Source organism: Ammospiza nelsoni, chromosome 7, assembly GCF_027579445.1.
Source record: "Ammospiza nelsoni isolate bAmmNel1 chromosome 7, bAmmNel1.pri, whole genome shotgun sequence".
Lineage (NCBI taxonomy): Eukaryota > Metazoa > Chordata > Aves > Passeriformes > Passerellidae > Ammospiza > Ammospiza nelsoni.
In genome coordinates, this window is record NC_080639.1 from 28,871,661 (window position 1) to 28,889,956 (window position 18,296).

The 18,296-nt window shown below is 42.2% G+C and overlaps 1 protein-coding gene across 1 annotated transcript in view; it reads right to left on the minus strand.

The window, feature by feature from the left end:
• Window positions 1–671: 671 nt before the first annotated feature.
• The window catches only part of HSPBAP1 (HSPB1 associated protein 1), a 38,572-nt gene continuing 20,947 nt past the window's right edge, over window positions 672–18,296 (minus strand). Inside the window, exons 4-8 of the mRNA XM_059475900.1 lie at window positions 16,953–17,089; window positions 13,683–13,854; window positions 6,256–6,339; window positions 3,202–3,312; window positions 672–2,989 (exon numbers count right to left, since the gene is read on the minus strand). Coding sequence (XP_059331883.1) covers window positions 2,435–2,989; window positions 3,202–3,312; window positions 6,256–6,339; window positions 13,683–13,854; window positions 16,953–17,089 — 1,059 coding nt within the window. The 3' untranslated portion in view covers window positions 672–2,434. The remainder of the gene's footprint in view (window positions 2,990–3,201; window positions 3,313–6,255; window positions 6,340–13,682; window positions 13,855–16,952; window positions 17,090–18,296) is intronic.

The window sequence follows — 18,296 nt, forward strand, 5'->3', positions numbered from 1 at the left end:
AGCCTTGGGAGAATGCTGCTGCTCCTACACTGAGCCTGAAATGGCTCCTCTGGCACAGACTTGTGATCAGGGCAAGTCCTACAGAGACCCCTGACATGTTCAGTGAGCTTTTCCAAGGACAGTCATTTGGAATACAGAGGGATGAAATGTTCAGTGTGGATTTCGTGGGGTGTGTTAAGATGATTTGTGTGTTGGGAGGAAAGCTTAAGCTAAGCAAGTTCACACTGTGGAGACTGGAAGATGATGCTGCCATCCTCCTCCACTTTACTGCCTGTGCTTCTCCTCCCCCACCTCTATCTGTTATAGACATAAAAGCTTTTTTATTGCAAGACTATTTTTGCTCAGTGAATTAAAATGAGGCATTTGTAACCCTTCCTTCCCAGTACAACTGCTCCCAGCAGCAGAGCTCTCTAGCTGGTCCCAGCCCCTCTGGTCAGCCTGGGAAAGGCAAGCCCAGCAGTAGGACATGAGCAGGGTCTTGCTAAACCCAGCTCTGCTGAGATGTGCCTGTGCCTCAAAATGGGTCTGCCTTGTTCCACAGACTGCTCCCTATGAGCCTGGTGAATCACTAAAGGCAGCAGAGGTGACCAAGATGTTTCCTAAGTGATTCCTGACCAAATCCCTTTGTCACAGCAGTGCCACCACACAAACAGGAACTGTATCAACAGGATTGTTTATTAAATTCTGGTCTGGTTGCAGGGGTGCAACCCTGCTGAGACCCTTTGGTGTAGAAACATGAAACAAGAACAGTGGATTGTCTCTCATTGCTGAGGTGTTACCAGTGCCTAAGCCCAATTACCAGGGCAGAGCAGGACTGGAAACTGCCCATTTGTGGGTCAGAGATGGAGCTCGTGTGGCCTCTGCTGCTAACTCACAGCCATGCTTCAAAGCAAGGGTCTCCAGCAAACTACACACACAGCTCTGTTTCCATCACAGTAAGGTTTCTGTGCTTGTTAAACATGAACATTTGAGCCTTTTCAACTTAATCCTCTTCCAAGTGTATTAGGTTTTTGGGGAGATTTTTGAAATGGCAAGGTTCCCTGAATTTCTGATCTACTGGTGCCTATGTAAAGCCCTTACCATAATTCATCAGGGCCCTGCCAACAATGCAATCTGAATAAAAGCAGAGAGAAAGCACCTTTGCAGTCAGGATTTTTCAACTATAAATTAGTGGAAGGTGATCTTTGTGAAAACAGCACTAGCTTCATGTATTTAGCAGGGAGCACACATCAAGCAAAGGAAATACCAGCTGGAGGGCTGGTCGTGGAAGGTTAGGGCTATGAGAACAGGCTGATGATAGAAACTGGCTTCTTGGTCTCTAGCAGACACAAGCAAGGAGACATTTTAAAAGCAAAGGTTTCACAGGAGCTGTCCCTGAAGCTGTCTTTGGAAACTGCAGTTAGGGAAAATGCCTCTGGTGCCACCACAAACAAATCAGAGGAGGTGAGAGCCTCCTGGAAGGTGCCAGCAGCTTTCTTCCCAGGTTTTGTTCAAGCCTCCATGCATAGATTCAGAGTTAACAAACCTCTTGCCTATATTTCATGTTCCTTAAATTTCAATCAAAGAACAACCCAGCTTTTAAAACCAAATCCAAGGATTACTATCCTTTGAAGAAAGGCTGATCTTGTACAGCAACCATTTACAACCAAAAGAAAAAAATTAATACATTTTGATTGTTATGGTAAGGAGAAGGACAGAGGTAAAAAGTCATAGCTGTTTTGCTTTGTTTCTTAGGGGACTGTGCACACCTGTCTTTAAATAAATAATAGCAGGAACTTCCAAATGCCCTTACTCTCCCACCTTCAAGTAGCTAAAGGCTACTTTCTTGCTAAGGGCTTTTGTCTCACTCCAACCCAGAGCTCTGTGACAAAACTGAAGTTATTTAGTAGAAGGGAGGAAGTAGATGCATTAGTGAGTGCATTCTCTCTTGGCTGAGGTTTAGGTTTACCTGAATTTATTATTTTTAATGTAATCAACTGATTGCTTATTGCTTATTATTACTTTAAATGTGGTCAAGGACTGCAGTCTACAGTCAGTTAATCTCTCTGCTCCTACCCGTGGTTCCCCTTTGCCGTGACCATGTCCCAGCACTCCCTCTGCTATCCATCATCAAGCCATATTTGTTTTCCAGCTCGGAGCTGTAGAGCACTGTGAAGATCCCACCTGCACAGCACGGTGGGAGTGTGACTGTGTGTGCTCTCTCTTGTTCATAACATTGAGCAGCTCCCTGACTAAACACACCTTTCTCTTCACAGCCATCACTAACCAGCTGTTCTTCTTTCAGCTCAACTTCAACCTGCACTTAACCATTAACTGTGTCTATCTGTACCTAAAAATTACTTGAAATGGAACATTCAATTATTACAGATCTTAAACATGCTGAACAAGAACTGCTGTTTGATTTCTGTTTCAGCAATGATAAAGCACTCCAGCATCACACTCTCATTCTCTCCAACAGCAGCTGAGCCACTAAACTGATGACACGAGGATTAACCAGACAGTCTAACAAGTCATTGGTAGAAAGGGCTGTTTGTGAGGTGCATGGACTGCAGTCTGAATCCATTTGATGTGCAGCTGCCTCACAGTCATTACTCATTAGCAATCTCTTCCTCTTGCATTGTAATTTTCCAAAATGTTCTTCATTTTCATGGAGAAGATCTCTACCATCACTTTCAACTGCAACTGCACCCACCACGCTGGTTTTGTGAGACTGTGGTAAAACCTGTATAAGATGAGGCCCAAAAGGTATTTTCTGCAGCTCTTCTGCTTTGGGTGCAGGAAAGTCACTTTCCTGGGTTAGTAATGTGCAGCTCTCTGGTTCACAGCCAGCTTCCCTTCTCTTCCTCTTGCATGAGGTGCTTGTCCTCTGCTTTGCACCACTGCTGCTCGAACGTGCCTGTCCTGACACACTTGTCTCCTGACACTTGAGGTATGCAGACACTGCTTTATTCAGGTACTGAAGATTGATTTCATGGGAGGTTGCCTCAACCTAAGAAAACACCCAGAATACACTCAGTTAAAAGGAGACAGGTTTCAATTCAGCCTTGCGTGATTATCTTCCATGAATTACTTTTGCTACATGAAGGGGGATGGAACTTCAAACTCCCTTTCTCAAAGCAGCATAAAGACTCAGGGGGAGCTAAGCAAAATGTCAGTAATTCTTTGTTATTGCTGCTATAATGAGAGCAGTAGAGGGCTTACCTCTGTGGGATTTAGCCAGAGATCTCCATCACTGGGATTTTCTGCTGATTTTATGGCGCATACCAGCATTCGAGTTATTGCCTCCTCTACACGGGCTTCATGATCTGCATCCTGCCTCAAGAGAACAGAAGGTTTTAGGGGGTAGATTAGCTCATGGCTCTCTGCAGAAAGCTGAAAGATCTTAGGAAAAACATAGATGGCCTTAGTTTGAAAGCCACACTCATGCATGTGAAGTCAGTGGAAGGTTTCAGACTCTCTTCCTGTGCAAAGCCCCCAAACAGGTGACAGCACAGGCTTTGGTGTGACTGCTCATCTGAATAAGGATTTGCAAAAAATAGTATGTGTATATAATCTTTTCCCTTATTAGTGTTTTGTTAATTGAATCTGGTGCTTGAAATTATAATGCAATATTAGCATTTAATTAATGTGTGCATTTAAACAGCTCTTTAGGACTAGAAGAGCCACAGAAGTACATAGCACATTTTTATATCTCCATATTATGTCTAATTTAAGCAATTAAAACAGACAGGATGTTATAGCAAGGCAGCAGCTATCTAAGGACTACACAAGCACAAAAGTGAATCTTAAGGAAATTTAGGAAACATTTTATCATGTAAGAGCAGCTGACAAACTGCTGCACTTTTGAACATCACCAGAAGGAAAAGCATGTTTGCTCTGAAAACTCTCCTGCAAAACTGAAAATTGACTTACTAACTTAATATAGGCTCTTTGTTTCAGGCCTTCCTTCATGATCCCCCTTGGACAGCTGGATGCTTGCTAGGTTAGGATAGCAGAAAAAACTTTATAGGATTTTGGCTTTCTTTCCCATTTGTGTTTCTTGTATGTGGAAGGAATGGTAGACTCTTCAAACAGGATGGTGGTTTTGTTATCTCAATGACAAGTACCTAGAAGTGGATGCATATATTTGATTTAATTGAGATGCTTAGATGTATTAGTTTTGGAGGGAAGATCCAACGTGGTCAACCCACAGCCCTGACCAGTCTAACTGTGGCTCCAGGGAACCTGTCAAGCAAACCACACATCTGGCTAGTATGAGGGCTGAAAGCAGCAATTTTTCCTGGAACCTTAAGCAGAGTTTGGGATAGAAGCAGGGGGAAGTGCTCTTAGCATTTTGTGGGTTTGGATGCTAGGCTTTTTAATGGCCTTGTATAAAAAACCACCAAAGTACAGAGTTTGGTATTGACATGTGGAAACTATTTAAGGTGTTGCATTCTTGGTATTCATCCTGGCCTGCAGAACAACAGGGCTGTACTGATTGCATGACAGTATGTTAGAAAGCAAGGAATACTTGGGTAGCTCACATCCAGCTGAAAACAAATTAAATTTCTACTCTAGACTCTTGCCAATATAATTAATGGTTTCACTGGGACTGTAATTGTTGGTGTGATTCACATCTGTCAATATGAAAGCAGCTGGTAACAGCTGTGAGCAAGAACTGCTTGGTTTGGTAATGCTAATGTTCTCAGAATTGTCTTTTAGAATCCATGTCAGAATTTATTTTATAGATGGAGTGCCCAACACCTCACAAACAATGCTGCATCATCAGCTGCAGGGGTGATTTCTGTAAGGACCTTTCCCCTGGGCTGCAATAGCCACATTTGCTCATGGCAGATACTGATATCTGGGGAGGGTGTGTGTCATTTATTAGCAAGATCCAGCAAAGACTCCTCTGCTTATGACACCACACAGCCACTGACTCCTGCTGGCACCAAACAGGATCTTGGTGACTTCTGCAAGACCTTTATGACAGAACAGGATGTAGAGTTTAGCTCCACTTTTTTTTTTCCCCTTGCAACACATAAGAACAGCTAGAAATGCTCAGGCCCCACGCCAGCACCTGGGAGCTACCAGGCAGGCTGATCCCACCACAGCCTGCTCCTCCAGAGGGGGACAACTTGTGAGGTCCAGCTTAGGGCACAAGTGTGTGCTGACATCAGGGCCTTCCCAAGCCCAGGGCACACAGCCAGCTCCTCTGAATTACCTCAAAGGCTCAAATTCAAGGCAGGCTTAAGTGGCTGCTCTACAATATAATTGGTGCCTTCTCTGGCACTGCAAACAGCCTGACTGCATTTAGGGCTGTGTGAGAGCCTGGTCTGGGCTGTGGGCCTGCTGTCCTTGCTAAATACACAGGTTTCACCTCAAAAATTTCTCCATGAGGAAAATACCCAAGTGAGTTCCTGTGCTCTGCTTGGTTTGATGTTGGTATGAGAAATGCATCCTCTGGTCTTGGAACAGCAGCTGAAAGCATGTGTTCTTTCCCCTGCAGATTTCCAGTCTAATATAGGTTTTAGAAGTAGGGGAAAAAAAGGCAGTGAGTATTTCAGTGAGGCCATTTCAAAATTTTTTTTTTTTATATTAACCTAGGATTAATAATAAAGTAATGTCAATCAGAAAACCTTCTGGAGTATTGAGATGATCTAGTGGAATATGTCCCTGCTCCTTGTAGAGTGATTGGACTAGACAACCTTTAAAGGTCCCTTCCAACCCAAACTATTCTATGATTTTATAATATCCCTGGAACCATCCCATATATACTGGTTAACATGAGCAAGAAAAATCAAAGCCCAGGGAGAAGAAAATTAATTAAATACACGAGGAAATCCAACTTCAGCCAAAGCAAAACTATCACAGAGGAATGAAAATCCAAAAATCTTCTTCTCCTCCCTTCCTATTCACATTAATCTGATTTAAATTCTAATTTAGCTTTGCACATAAGCTTGTCCTTGAGGTGAAGTTCCTGGTTTTTGTTCTCTATTCAGCGCAAAGCTGGCTGGCCCTTAAGAAATTAGGCATGAAAATTTAGCTTGTGTTTAATTGTTTACCTGATTGAAGTAAACTTGAAAGGGGATTTCTGCTAAACTGGGGCTTCAGATCTGGAACCTTGAAAGGTTCTTCCAGAAAAAATGTATCCATAAGGGCTCTTCACTCCCCAGCCTCTGAACACAACACACCCAGTAGGACTGAACCTGGCAGGCAGGGGACAGAAATCCCTTGTGCCACACCCCCATTAAAAGGACATTAAAAGGAAAATACCAGTTCAATCCAAGAGTTGATGCTGACAGTGACAGGATCAATGGATTCCACATAGTGCCACCAGTGCCTTGGGACAAACAGGACCTGGAAGTGCAGACATTGCATTAGGGAACAAGCAGAAGCCTGAAGAAAGACACAGTTTTTTAATTTAGGTGATGTGGGGTGTAGAGACAGAACTGAGGCAAGGACACAGGTGAGAGGTGATATTTATTTCTCTCTTTTAAAGAGCTTTTTCTCAAGACTTAAATGCCCACGCTATCAATACTACCATGTAAGACATGGACATGATCCAGAACTACCTTTCACCCAAACTCCTTCCCATATAGTCCCAAGCAGGACTATAACCTTTAAATGCTGTGGGTAAGCAAAATACAGCAGAACAGAGGGGGTGCATCTGGTGCAGCAGTACATCAGGACTTCAGAGAGAGTTTGAGTCAAGCAGGAATTCTTTTGTAGACTCTCCAACTGAGCAAATTTCCCAGTTCCTGTAGGATTGCCAGCTGGTTTTCCCAAGAAGCAGGCATCCCTCTGCTCATCTAGGTGACTAGGTGACAAAATGCAGTTTTAATTCTGGTAAATAATCACCAGTATTAAATGTTTCACTTTTAGTAGACAGGCTTTTAAAAGAAAATGTCATGATTTCTGGGACAATCTAGTTTAGATCAGAGCTTTACAACAATATCAGGATGATAGCTGTGACAGAAAATTGATTCCAACCCATGGTTTTTTATGGTACAAGACACTGATGTTGTTTTGATGATAGAGGACAAGCTTTGCAGATTACTGAACATTAGAGTAACATGGAGCTATCAAGGAAAGCATAAAAGATATTTTTTGACAAGTTATAAAAATGGTCAGAGACAGATAAAAATATATACTTCACAATGGGGAAAGTGAAGCAATGATCTGTATTTGAATTGCAGACAGTTCTTTCTCTTGGTAGACACAAATTACTTAGAAGGATGTTCTGCTACCCAGATAGCCCTGTGCTTCATCACATCAAAACGTGGCTAATGGGAAAATGTCTGTGGGGCAAACAATGGCACCAGTCCTGCAAACACTTACAGGACACTTGGAACACTTATTTTTTGGGCCAGACGACAAAATGTTCTCTACAGGCTTAAATTTAGGTCAAACAAAAAGCACTGGCTCTCCAAAGGTCAAAATCATTTGGAATTATTCTTTAATCCAATACAGCACACAGAACAGAAAGGGAAGTCAGTCAGTGGAGGGTCATTATTTTAAAAATATCACTAATTAGTCCTGACATGTAAGTGTATGAAACCCCACAGACTGCAGCCAAAACATGTTTTCTCTGCTGAACGAGTTTCAGAGTTTTGTTTTTATCAAGGAAACATCCACTTTAAATGAACAGTGCCGTTGCATTAGCAGCAATGGGTTTATCTGTAAGGAAGTGTTTTCCAGTTTCACTGACTGCAAAATCATACAAATCCCCTCCCTCCCCAAACGCTCATCTGCTCTATAGGGGTTCTTACACTGAACTCTGCTAAAGACTCTGGGTGCCCTCCAAGTGACTGGGTGTAATGGTGAGCCCTGGCAAACTTTGTGTTACAGCAGAAGAAAGCAGAGCTCCTGTGAGTGGCTGTTTGCACCAGTGGGATCCTTCCTGTGAGCCCTGTGCAGAACAGCGAGCTCCAGCACGTGGAGGAGGGCAGCAGACACTGGGGAGGTGCTGCACAGGGACCATGTGGCAAGGGAACACGAGCAAGAGACAGATTAAGGGAAATGTATAAATGTTTCAGTAAGAAATGCTGCCTGGAAAACCAAGAAGGAAATTAGACATGGAACGTGCTGGCTCCACATGACTCATGCAAAATGGAGACAGAATTGCTTTGGAGAGAGCAGGTACAGCCAGAAGGAAAATACAATCCCCACAACTTGTCCTGGGTTTTCAAACCAAAGAGGAGGAACTTGGTCCTTTAGAGACTAATCAGGTTTCCCTTGCCAGCAGGTTAAGGGTAATAACTGCAAAGCTGTGTCTCTGCAGCTGGCACTGTTCGCTGATGCAGTTTCTAGGAGAGCTACAGAGCTGCGACTCAAATAGGCAAGAGGGTCCATAAAGACACTTGCTCTCCCTCCTTCATTGTTGAACAAGCTTATGCTTGTTAAAATTAGGATTTATAGCAACAAGAAAATTGAAAGTATCAAAAAGCAAAAGGACTAAAACTTTAATAAAGATGAAGAAATGGAAAAAGGTAATTAAAACAAAAAAATACAGCTGGCAAGAGAGCAGAACTAATAATACCAAAAAAAAAACCCCAAAACCCCAACAACCCAGAAAAGAAAGATAGAGTTCTTCTACATTTACAAACTAGTATCCTTCAAGGTTTTCAAATTAAAAGCAAACAGAAGCACAATCAAATGAAAATAAACCAAAACAACCCACCACGGCTGCCTCTAAAAATCAATTTCACAATTAAAAAAAGCAGACTTCCATATGTTTATGAATATGGGGCAAAGATTTAGCTACATTTCTACAGGAAACATAAAAGTAAGCCACAGTGAAACAACACACACAAATGCAGCAAACATTTTATAGGGAAAATGTAAAGGGCAATAGCAAGACAGAACTACTCCAAGCTAAGAGATAATCTTGTGCTAGCCTGCTTTCCACAGAACTTATCTAACTTTATTTGTGCTGGGAAGATACTGATCTAAACAGTAACCAATCAGATAATTTTAATATTTAGGCTAGTGACAGCCAAATATAGCAAATGAAGTTAAAGTAGGACATAAGTCCCAGAAAAGATAAAATGAGATGCTGTAATGGGAGGAAAGAAACCAAAGGAACAGTTGGGAGAGCAAGTGGAGCAATGCTGAAGACTTGTACAGCACAGAGAACAGAGCAGGTTTGAATTCTCAGTGGACATGATTAACTTGATACAGTGCAAAGGTAGGGCAGAGGTGGAATTGCTTCAAAAAGAGAGCATACCCTGAAGTGAAATATTATACCAAGAAATTTCTGCTCATTAGAAAAAGATATTTAGGTAAATGCACACAAAAAGGAAGCCAGTGTCAGGGGAAGATAAAGACACTGAGCCACGGGGGGGACCCAAGGAGATCCCAGAAGTGTTTGCAACCAGGCAATGAAACATAAAATGAAGTAGGTGCAGGCATAGCCAATTCTGTGGGAGCACCATCTGAGGACTGTGTGAGCCCTGCTGCCCCAGCCTGTGCCTCATCCCAGCTGGAGCCTGCCTGTCCTGGTGCTTGGAAGGTGCTTCTCACCCTGCCTCCTCCTCCTCCTCCCTCCCGGTGTCTTCCTGTGCACTGAAATGGAGCTCCAAGGGTGACTGGAGTCAGAAACATGGGCACAGCCAAGGGAAAGGCACAGCCATGGGGAAAGGCACAGTGAAGAGGAGGACTGGCCCACAGTGACCTAGGTGAGAGAATGAGGGAAGCTCAGGGAAGAGGTGGAGAAGCAGAGTCAGGGAATTGCAGCTTTGACCTTTCGTTTTTGAGGGCTCTCCATAGGTGTTGCAGGTTGAGCAGTGTTTTTATCACCAATCCTAGCATAAATTCAGCTCCTGGACTCTTCTGCTTCTTCTGTGATGGAAATCATAGTTCTGGTGTCCTGAGGTTGGGTTGGGCTGTCTACCTTCTCTATGGGGTGACTTGGGGCAGGCTCTGCAGTCTCCCCTGTGAAAACTCTTTATTGCTTTCCCAGAACAGAATTATCAGCCATCTATTATGCATAATGGTGTGGCCAACTCTGAATTCTCTTTTAGTAAAATCACTCAAATTCTTCTCCAACAAAAGTAGCTTTTTTACTGTAACTCCTTTTAAAAACTCTTTTGTATACTTTGAGCAGGAACATTACACTACCTTTGAATTACTGCATTTCTTGACTTACTAAAACACTTTGGTATCAATTATATTTTTCTTGTCTATCCAGGCTGTGTGTTCTTCTGTTCTCCACTTTAAGCCCAACCTGATGTTCTCACACCCTTTCTTTAAAGGCAGCACACAGGGAAATCCCTCCCTGACTTCATGATGATTTCTTCTTGCTCAGGGTTAGATTAGAGGTCAGAGGTTTGCCTGCACTGCTGGGAGCTCTGCTGCTGAGCAGGATCCCATGGTGTGTTAGATTCTGCAGCAGAAGCCCAGAAAGAGAAAATCCTGCAGCTAAACACAGGAACACAACTGTATTTGTGGCCACATCAATGTGTTTCTTTTAGACTTTGCAGAAGCAGGGGAGGGGAGCTTCTGAGCAGCAGGCCATGGTGAGAACCAGCAAGCAGTAATGTTCATATTTTTCTAAAATAGTTTTTTTTCCCATCCAATGACAATATTTTTCAAAGCCAGAGGGAGGGCACCCTTCTCAGACCCAATGTGCCTCTTGGCTACCTCAGTTAGGCCTTTCCCTGCACTTCTGCCCAGCAGCTCCTCTGGCCTCAGGCTGCACTGGGGCACAGGGCCAGGCCCAGGGCAGGCAAGCTCTGCCTCAACAGCACCTGCCTGGGGTAGCAAGGTGGGGAATGGGATTGCTCACAGGGGCACAGAGGGGCAGCTGCTTGTTCTCCATCCCTTCAGATAAACCCAGATCACTTCATAGTCTCCCTACCATTGTCTGGTTATGTGGATATGGATTAACAGGGAGATGGATTAAGAGCAATTAGTGAGCAGGAAGGAAGCCAGAAGTCAGTGAGAAGTGGGGCAGAGGAAAGAATGATCAATGATTTTATCCTTGTACAGCACCTCGGTTTTTTGTAGCTTTTTCAAGTGGTATTCATCTTTCCTATTTTTAATCATCAAAAAAGTTAAGCATCTATGTGCATAGGCTCCTTCTACAGCCTGTGCTGAAGGACAAGGTAGGATCAATGTTCCTGCAGGACTGTAATTATGTAAGACAGGAAGGATGAACCACCTTGCTGAAGTGCCACTGATGGCAAATAGGACACCTGTCCTGAACAGGATTTAAGCTGAGGGTGACAGATCCCTAACTCTCTTAATACTTTTCCCAGAGCATGGGTAGAAGATACAAGAACAGATGTGGTTTGTCCCATTTCTGGTCTTTTAGGGAGCATTTGTATATTTGAGAAAAAAATCAGGGTGTTACTAGAAATGCTGCTCCATACTTAATCCTCAGCTTTGCAACCATCACAGAGGGGACCAGGTCCAAACATTTATAAGGACCCCCTACATTTCTGTAACACAACTTGAGCTTGTAACTTCATGGATATAGTGGATATAGTACTGCTGCAAGCCCTTCCACTACTCAGCTGCCTATTTGAGTAAGCTTGACATCTAAATGTTTTCATCATTTGTTTCAGAACAGATCACTGATGTAAAACCAGAAGTTATGTCTGTTGAAATGCAGCTGACAGCCAGTGGTCAGGTACAGGATGAAACCTTATAAAACCTTAATTCTCAATCAGCTACCAAATTCATAATAGAGGTTCACCTATGAATAATACAGTGCAAGGGCACAAAGGATCTAACTGACTGTACACTCTGTGCACTGGCACAATGTTACATGAAGGAATTCTGCTTTCAGGCAGAAAAATGGCTGGTGGCAAACATTGACCAGAAGGTGGCATTAGACACATTAAGTTTTTGATATTCAAAGCTGCACTCACTCCACATGCAGCTGCTCTCCTGAATACCTAAGAACACCTTTGTCTTCGTTTTTTCAGCCTTTTATTGTTACAATAATCCAAAATGTTCTGCATACCCTCTGGGAATGAGTCGAGATGCTACATTTTATCACAAAATAAAGATGCCTACAAATTCTCCAGTAACTGGGCTAATTCTATGTGAAAACCACTGTTAAACACATATCAAGACATTATTTAGGAATTCTCTCCCTTGTTAAAAAAGGAGTTCTTCTAGGTCATTCCTTTCCATCAAATGGCTGCAGCTCCCAGCCACCTGCCCTGAAAGCTTCTGGATGAGATGCTGGCAAGCACCACACAAAAAGCACTGATGAAATGGACAAAGGCAATACCTCACTGCTCCATCATTGCTGCTACATCACTTTCCCCCCCAGGAAATCCAAACAGTATCTCGTTCATGGCAATGCAGACAAATTCTATTACTGAGCTGGCTCAAGATCTTTATTCCTAGCAAGATTAATTTGTAATTGCTTTAAGCCTAATTAAAATTAAGATCATATTAAAGGTTCACTAGTGCACTTGATCATTGCAAAGGAGATTATAAATTCAAATAGTATTGGGGATAAGGGATAACGCAGTGCTGAATGGATGTGGCATTTTTATCAATAGTAAAAATTTGTTCTTTGTGCTTTAAATTACTGACTGCTGCAACCTTACAAAGTGCTGAATGTGAAACTAATGATTTGCTTTAGGAGTACGAGTATGAGCTAATGTAGTGCAAACAGTAAAAGCTGATCATAGATTCTCCATTTGCATCTGTACCAACTGCAGAGCATACACTTCCAGTTGAAGGGTATCATCCTTTTGTTGGAAGCTACTATCCTGCCCCACTCTGCCTCCTCAGAATTAACTTAATTAGCAAAAATCCATTCTTTAAATTGTTGAAGACAGCTGGGTTTGCCAGTTAGGGACAGGGGAATGCTCATACAAGTTGTTGAGCTGGCAGGTCAAAAGAGGTGACAATATCTGGTAGGAGAATGGCAAAAGGGTTCCAGCAGCAGCAACTCCACTGTCTGAGCAATGACCATTGCAAAATTCCTTTGGAAGGGCCTGACAGTTTGAGATGCACAGCAGTGCCTTAGCAGGACATGCACGGCTGAACAAATGAAAAAGGGTAATTCAGACTCCAAATACAGACCTTGCTGATTAAATAAAGAAGGACACTATTTACAGCAGGAGACTGGGAATCAAGAGTCCTGAGCTCTACTCTCACACTGCTGCTGCCTGCCTGTGTGACTGTAGGCCAGGCACTTACAGCTGAACCTTCTCAGTAAAGCAGGATTAAAAACATCCTCACAGCCCTGGAAAGCACCATGAAACCTGTGAATGGTGTGCATTCTAAAAGCAAGTATCATAATTAAAGTATTTATTAAACCAACAGGTGAAGCCTATTCACTACCAAAATATGAGTTCCTTTGCTAGCTCTATATACTCATTAACCAAATGCATTTTATGGAACATACTGCTGTCAGAGTAGACAGGTCAGAGTTCAAGAAAGTTCTGAAGTAGACAAATTTGAGGTGGCTGCAAGACAGGTGGTTGTATGGAATCAGGCAGCTGATTGAACTCTGATCTATGAATCAGACAGCTGATTGATAGCTCTCCAAATGTCTGCAGCTTTTGTACTAAAAAGTCGACGCAAACAGCGAAGAAAGTTTCTGTGCTGAGAAGGTCTGAATGTGGAGTGGAGGAAGAAGGAAGTTCCACAGTCAATTTGTTAAGATTTCCTAGCCCTTAATTAGTCAGTTAAATAGAATATTAAGTAATGTGAAGCTTGTATGTAAGTGGTACCTGTCCTGGACTGAGCGTAACAACATGGGCTGTTGAGTTCCTGAACTCGGGAAAGCGTTTCAGATCAGGGTTGGCAATGTTGACTTTGCTGAATATGCTGGATTCCTCATAAGGGATCCTGGTAGGATAAAGGAAACTGGTGTCACCAGGTGGGAAGAGGTGCCATCTCTTCCTGAAAATAGAGAGAAGACAAAAATGTATTCAGTGCATGTCACTTGCAGCAAAGAACTAAAGGCAGTAGCAAGGTTTTCAATAAAACATAAATCTGCCTCGCTGTGTGAATCTCCTACGCAGTGAGAACACAGCCAGTGCTTACAGGCTGTCTCCTGAAAGTGTTTTTAAAATATTCCACTTTTTAATTTTTTAACTGAGAAGATTTACAGCTTCTCACCAATCATTTTTAAAGGCAGATAAAATTTAAAAAACCTCTCCCGTCTGGTTTCTTCTTCCTCTTTTTTACATGCAGCATTTACAGATGCTCAGAGCATTAAAAATTGCTCTATAAACTAGAAGAAATAGTTTTGTTACAGACAATGTATTTTTGTTCACTGAATGAAAAGCTTTCAAAATCTGTATTTGTTTTGAAAGGAGGGCATTGTGTGTTTAAGATGGCAACAGCAAAAGGGTGTAGACATTATCTTCTGTTTCCTTATATGGCTGTTAGTCATGAACCCCTCATTTTTAAAAGTCACCTTGATGTTTCTATGTCAAAGATGGAATGAATAAAAACCAGATACATCCATAGAAATAAGTATCCTTAAACGCCTGTATTTTTTTGTGTTATCAGTCTCACATGAGGAAAATGTGGCTGGTTGTGCATTTAAGAACTTACTGGTGTGACTAAATGCCAGATGGAGCAGGACAGGGTTGTTCTGCTCATGAGGGCACTCATGTGCCACGTTGCTCCTACATGCCCAAAGAAGCACATGAAGGCACCACAGTGCAAAGGCCAAGCAGAGCTGGGACCACACTTTGTCCTCAGGAGCTAATGTCTCTATTTCACTTACATAGACCAGATCAAAGAGAAAAAAAGAATATGCCAGAACTGGTGGTGCCCATTTTATGGGCATTATAAATTAAATATCTTAGCAGGTACATATGGTATTTAAAAATAGAAGTTTTAAATGGCAGTACTTTAGGTGATAGAAATAACCAGAAGGAATACACAAAGAGAATTTATTACATTTAAGAGGTGCTAGACAAATAGTGCAACATGACCAATACACTAAGCAATGGAAAAGTAAAGGCAGCACTTTACAGCACAGCTGGAGCCCTTGTGTAGCTCTTCTCTTTTGTTTTGGACTCTAGAAAGGGCTTTTCTTTGTTTCCTTTCCCTTGGCACTCACTTCTTGAATTTTGTCTACTGCTTCTGGTTGTCAGTTCTAAGTCACAGATCTGAAAATGGGCGCAAAGCAACCAAAGGGCACGAAACCAAAAGGGACAGGAACAGAAGAGATAGTCAGAACTACAGAGACCAGCACAGATGCAAGTGCCATAGGCTGCTGATATTTCTTGGTAATTACCAAAGCAACTGCTGGATGCAAGCATAAAACCACTTCTCCTGAAACTCAAGCCTTATTGCAACTTTATTTTGCCCTCCAAGCTAGATCCTCTGAGGGGGCAGAGAATGACTAGGTTAGGAGGCTCAGGGTTAATCCTGCAGGCTCACGGCAAAGCAATATCATAAAGCAAAAAATTAAGAAGCCTAAGGGATGCAAGGAGGAAATTCAAGATAGCAACAAAGGGCTAAGGAGCTGTCCCTGGCTTTCCTGCAAATGCAAATCTATTTAAGTTTAGCATAAGCTTATATTCTGGTACAAAGCCTGTCTTGTTTGTGAGTCTCAAAAGGGAATCTTTCTGCTCTGAGGAAGTACAGGATTCACAAGCTTGTGGAAGTTTGCAATCTATTTACAGGCTTTGTTCTGAAGAGAAAACAACTTTGTCTTTTCAGGCTGTGTAAGGGCTTTGGATTTCTTTCCCTGAGAGGAAAAAGGATTTTGGTCTACTTGAGGGGGAGGAAGTGCCTTGGGAAGGTGGACAGAATTGCTGCATGATGCTGGAACTCTGGCTCAAGTTCAACATCTGAAGGTACAGATCAAAGAGGCTTGGCAGGTATTGTGTCTGCTACATCACTGTACTTATTTAGTACACCCAGTATTTAAGTGGATCCTTAGAAGATTATGGCATTTAAGTCTCATGGTTTTCATTGAGATTTCTGGCTCCTGAATACACTAAAGTGTCTGGACTTCAATGCACAAGTGATCTGAAGTCTACAGGATTGGCTGCAGCACAGCAGTGCTGAGGGAGGCTTCTAGAATGTCTCTGCTGCACATCCACCCAAGGACCTCAAGGCTGTTTGCAAACATGAATGAAAATCCTACACAGAGTTACCCTTCTTAGGGATAAGATGATGACAAATTCATTTACCTCAGGCCTTAAAGCCAGTCAGCATGTGATGCTGCCCAGCTAAAAGGCAACACACCTGACTTCCAATCCTGCACCATAATCACACCACCACCACAGTCTTACTGTTCTATAAAATGGCAGAGTAATTAATCCCATTGAAAAACTCCTAGCAAATTTCTCCTTCCACTCTCTACTATCAAACATAGAAAGTGTGTGCAACTTGTTCTGTTACTCTAGCACTACTCTAGCAATAATAGATAACAATCCAAAAACCAAAAAAACCCCACCAACCCTGAAGCCAATATGTAAGGAAAAGAGAAAAAAAAAAAGAATGCGGGAAAAAACCAAAGACAGCATGCAAACAGGCAGAAAGATACAGCAACAGCTACATGCTTCCAAATGAGTTTGGAGCCTCAAATGTCCCTTTCAACTTTGCTCACAGCTGGCTGCTCCCATCCTGATGGTCCCCTTTTAAATTAACTCTAGCAGGCTATTAGAGCCTCTTGCACAGACAATATTGTAAAAGTCTAAAGTAGTTTATTTCTATTTTGTTTAGATTTTTTTTTTTATTTTAACTCTTTTATCTCCTAATTCCAAATTCCTGAATTCATAACTACTAGGCAAATGAAAGTGTTTATAATTGGACCATATTACACACAGACTAGAAAATAAAATTGTGTCAACTTCAGAATGCCCTGAAGTTCTGCCATTTCCTGTAGAACAGTTATGATGCTCTTCAATCATTGAGAAGTCAGAAAACTGAAATAATCAGGACGTAGAAATAATACTAAAAAGAGTCCAAAACTAACTTTATGCACAGTATAGCTCTCCCCTGTATTTACTGTAGGTATGTGCACTTGTTACCTTCCTTGTACTTGCAACACTAAGTTGCAACCGTAGGAGTCCAAGTGGCAGGGGGTGTTTGCTCCTTCAGAACCAATCCACAGTGTGCTCTCTTTTCCACTTCTTCCAGGAAAACCAAAGTCAGACCACCTTACATCCTAGAGCAACAAAAAGGTTTATTTATGTAAGCTGTTGAACTGATTGACATCCTATCCTTAGTTCTGAGAGTCTCCTGTCTTCTCCTTCCATTGCTCATCACTCTTTATCCACTGCAGCTGTTTTTCCCTGGTTGGGTTCTGGAGCATTCTGTTCCCCTTCCTCCAAAATTCTCATCCTCACCTTTCATATCATGCAAGTTACTCCTTTGCTCTACAGAAGGGCTGCCCAAATTCTCATGGCCATATGGGACTTCTTTTTCTTTTCAAACACTCTTTTTTATCTTTCTCCACCCTTAACCATCCACCCAAGCTCAGGATTGCTTTTAGAAAACTTCTTATGTATGGCATTTAAAAAGAGAATGAAAGGAAAGAAGAAAAATCCCTATTCCCTTTTCAGACAATTGATAATCTATGTGGAATTTTTGCTCTCTCCTCGCTCCTATTTCAGCTTTCTCCATGTAGTCTGGGAACACAGACTTTATCCCATCTGTGACCCAGTGTTATGCCAGGTTAAGTTTCTTATTATTTAATGGACACAATTGCAAATGCAGAGGCAGTGAACTTAAAACAACTTGATGACAGGGTAAGGAAGGGCAGAACAGGTGTACACATATTATGAACACAGTGCTGGATCTTTCCAGTCTGTTGATCCTCCCACAAGCAATCCCTTGGGGCTGACAGTTGGAAAGAGGCACAGTGAGGCATTTTTCAGACAATCCAAGGGGTTTGCAGAATGGTTCTGTGTAGCTTGGCTAAAGCTTTCCCATGTATCTACAGCTCTCCCTGCCACCTGCAGGGCCTGATAATTTGTTTATTGGAAAGCACTTGAGGAATACTGGCCAGAGATACTGGCACCTTTTGGCTGGAGCCCCAGACTGAGCCTTAGGAAACAGAGATTAAATTTCTGGCTTCCTCATGGTCTTGGGCAAATCGCTTCATCTCTGAGTTTTATTTTTCCCATCTTGAAAAGGAAGATAATGGTATTTGTTCCATTTCAGTAAAGCACTTTGGGGTCATTCACATCACCTAACTTTAGGAACCTAATTTAATCTTGGCTCCTGCTCTAGTCAAAGCACTCTCAATCAAGCCTTGGAAAAGCCTCTCTCTTTCTGCTGTCTATAAAGAGAAAATGGGAGTCTAGGAGTCCTAATTTAAGTATGTAAGCTTGCTGCTTGCAGACAGGTGGATGACTATCCTTTTTTAAGAT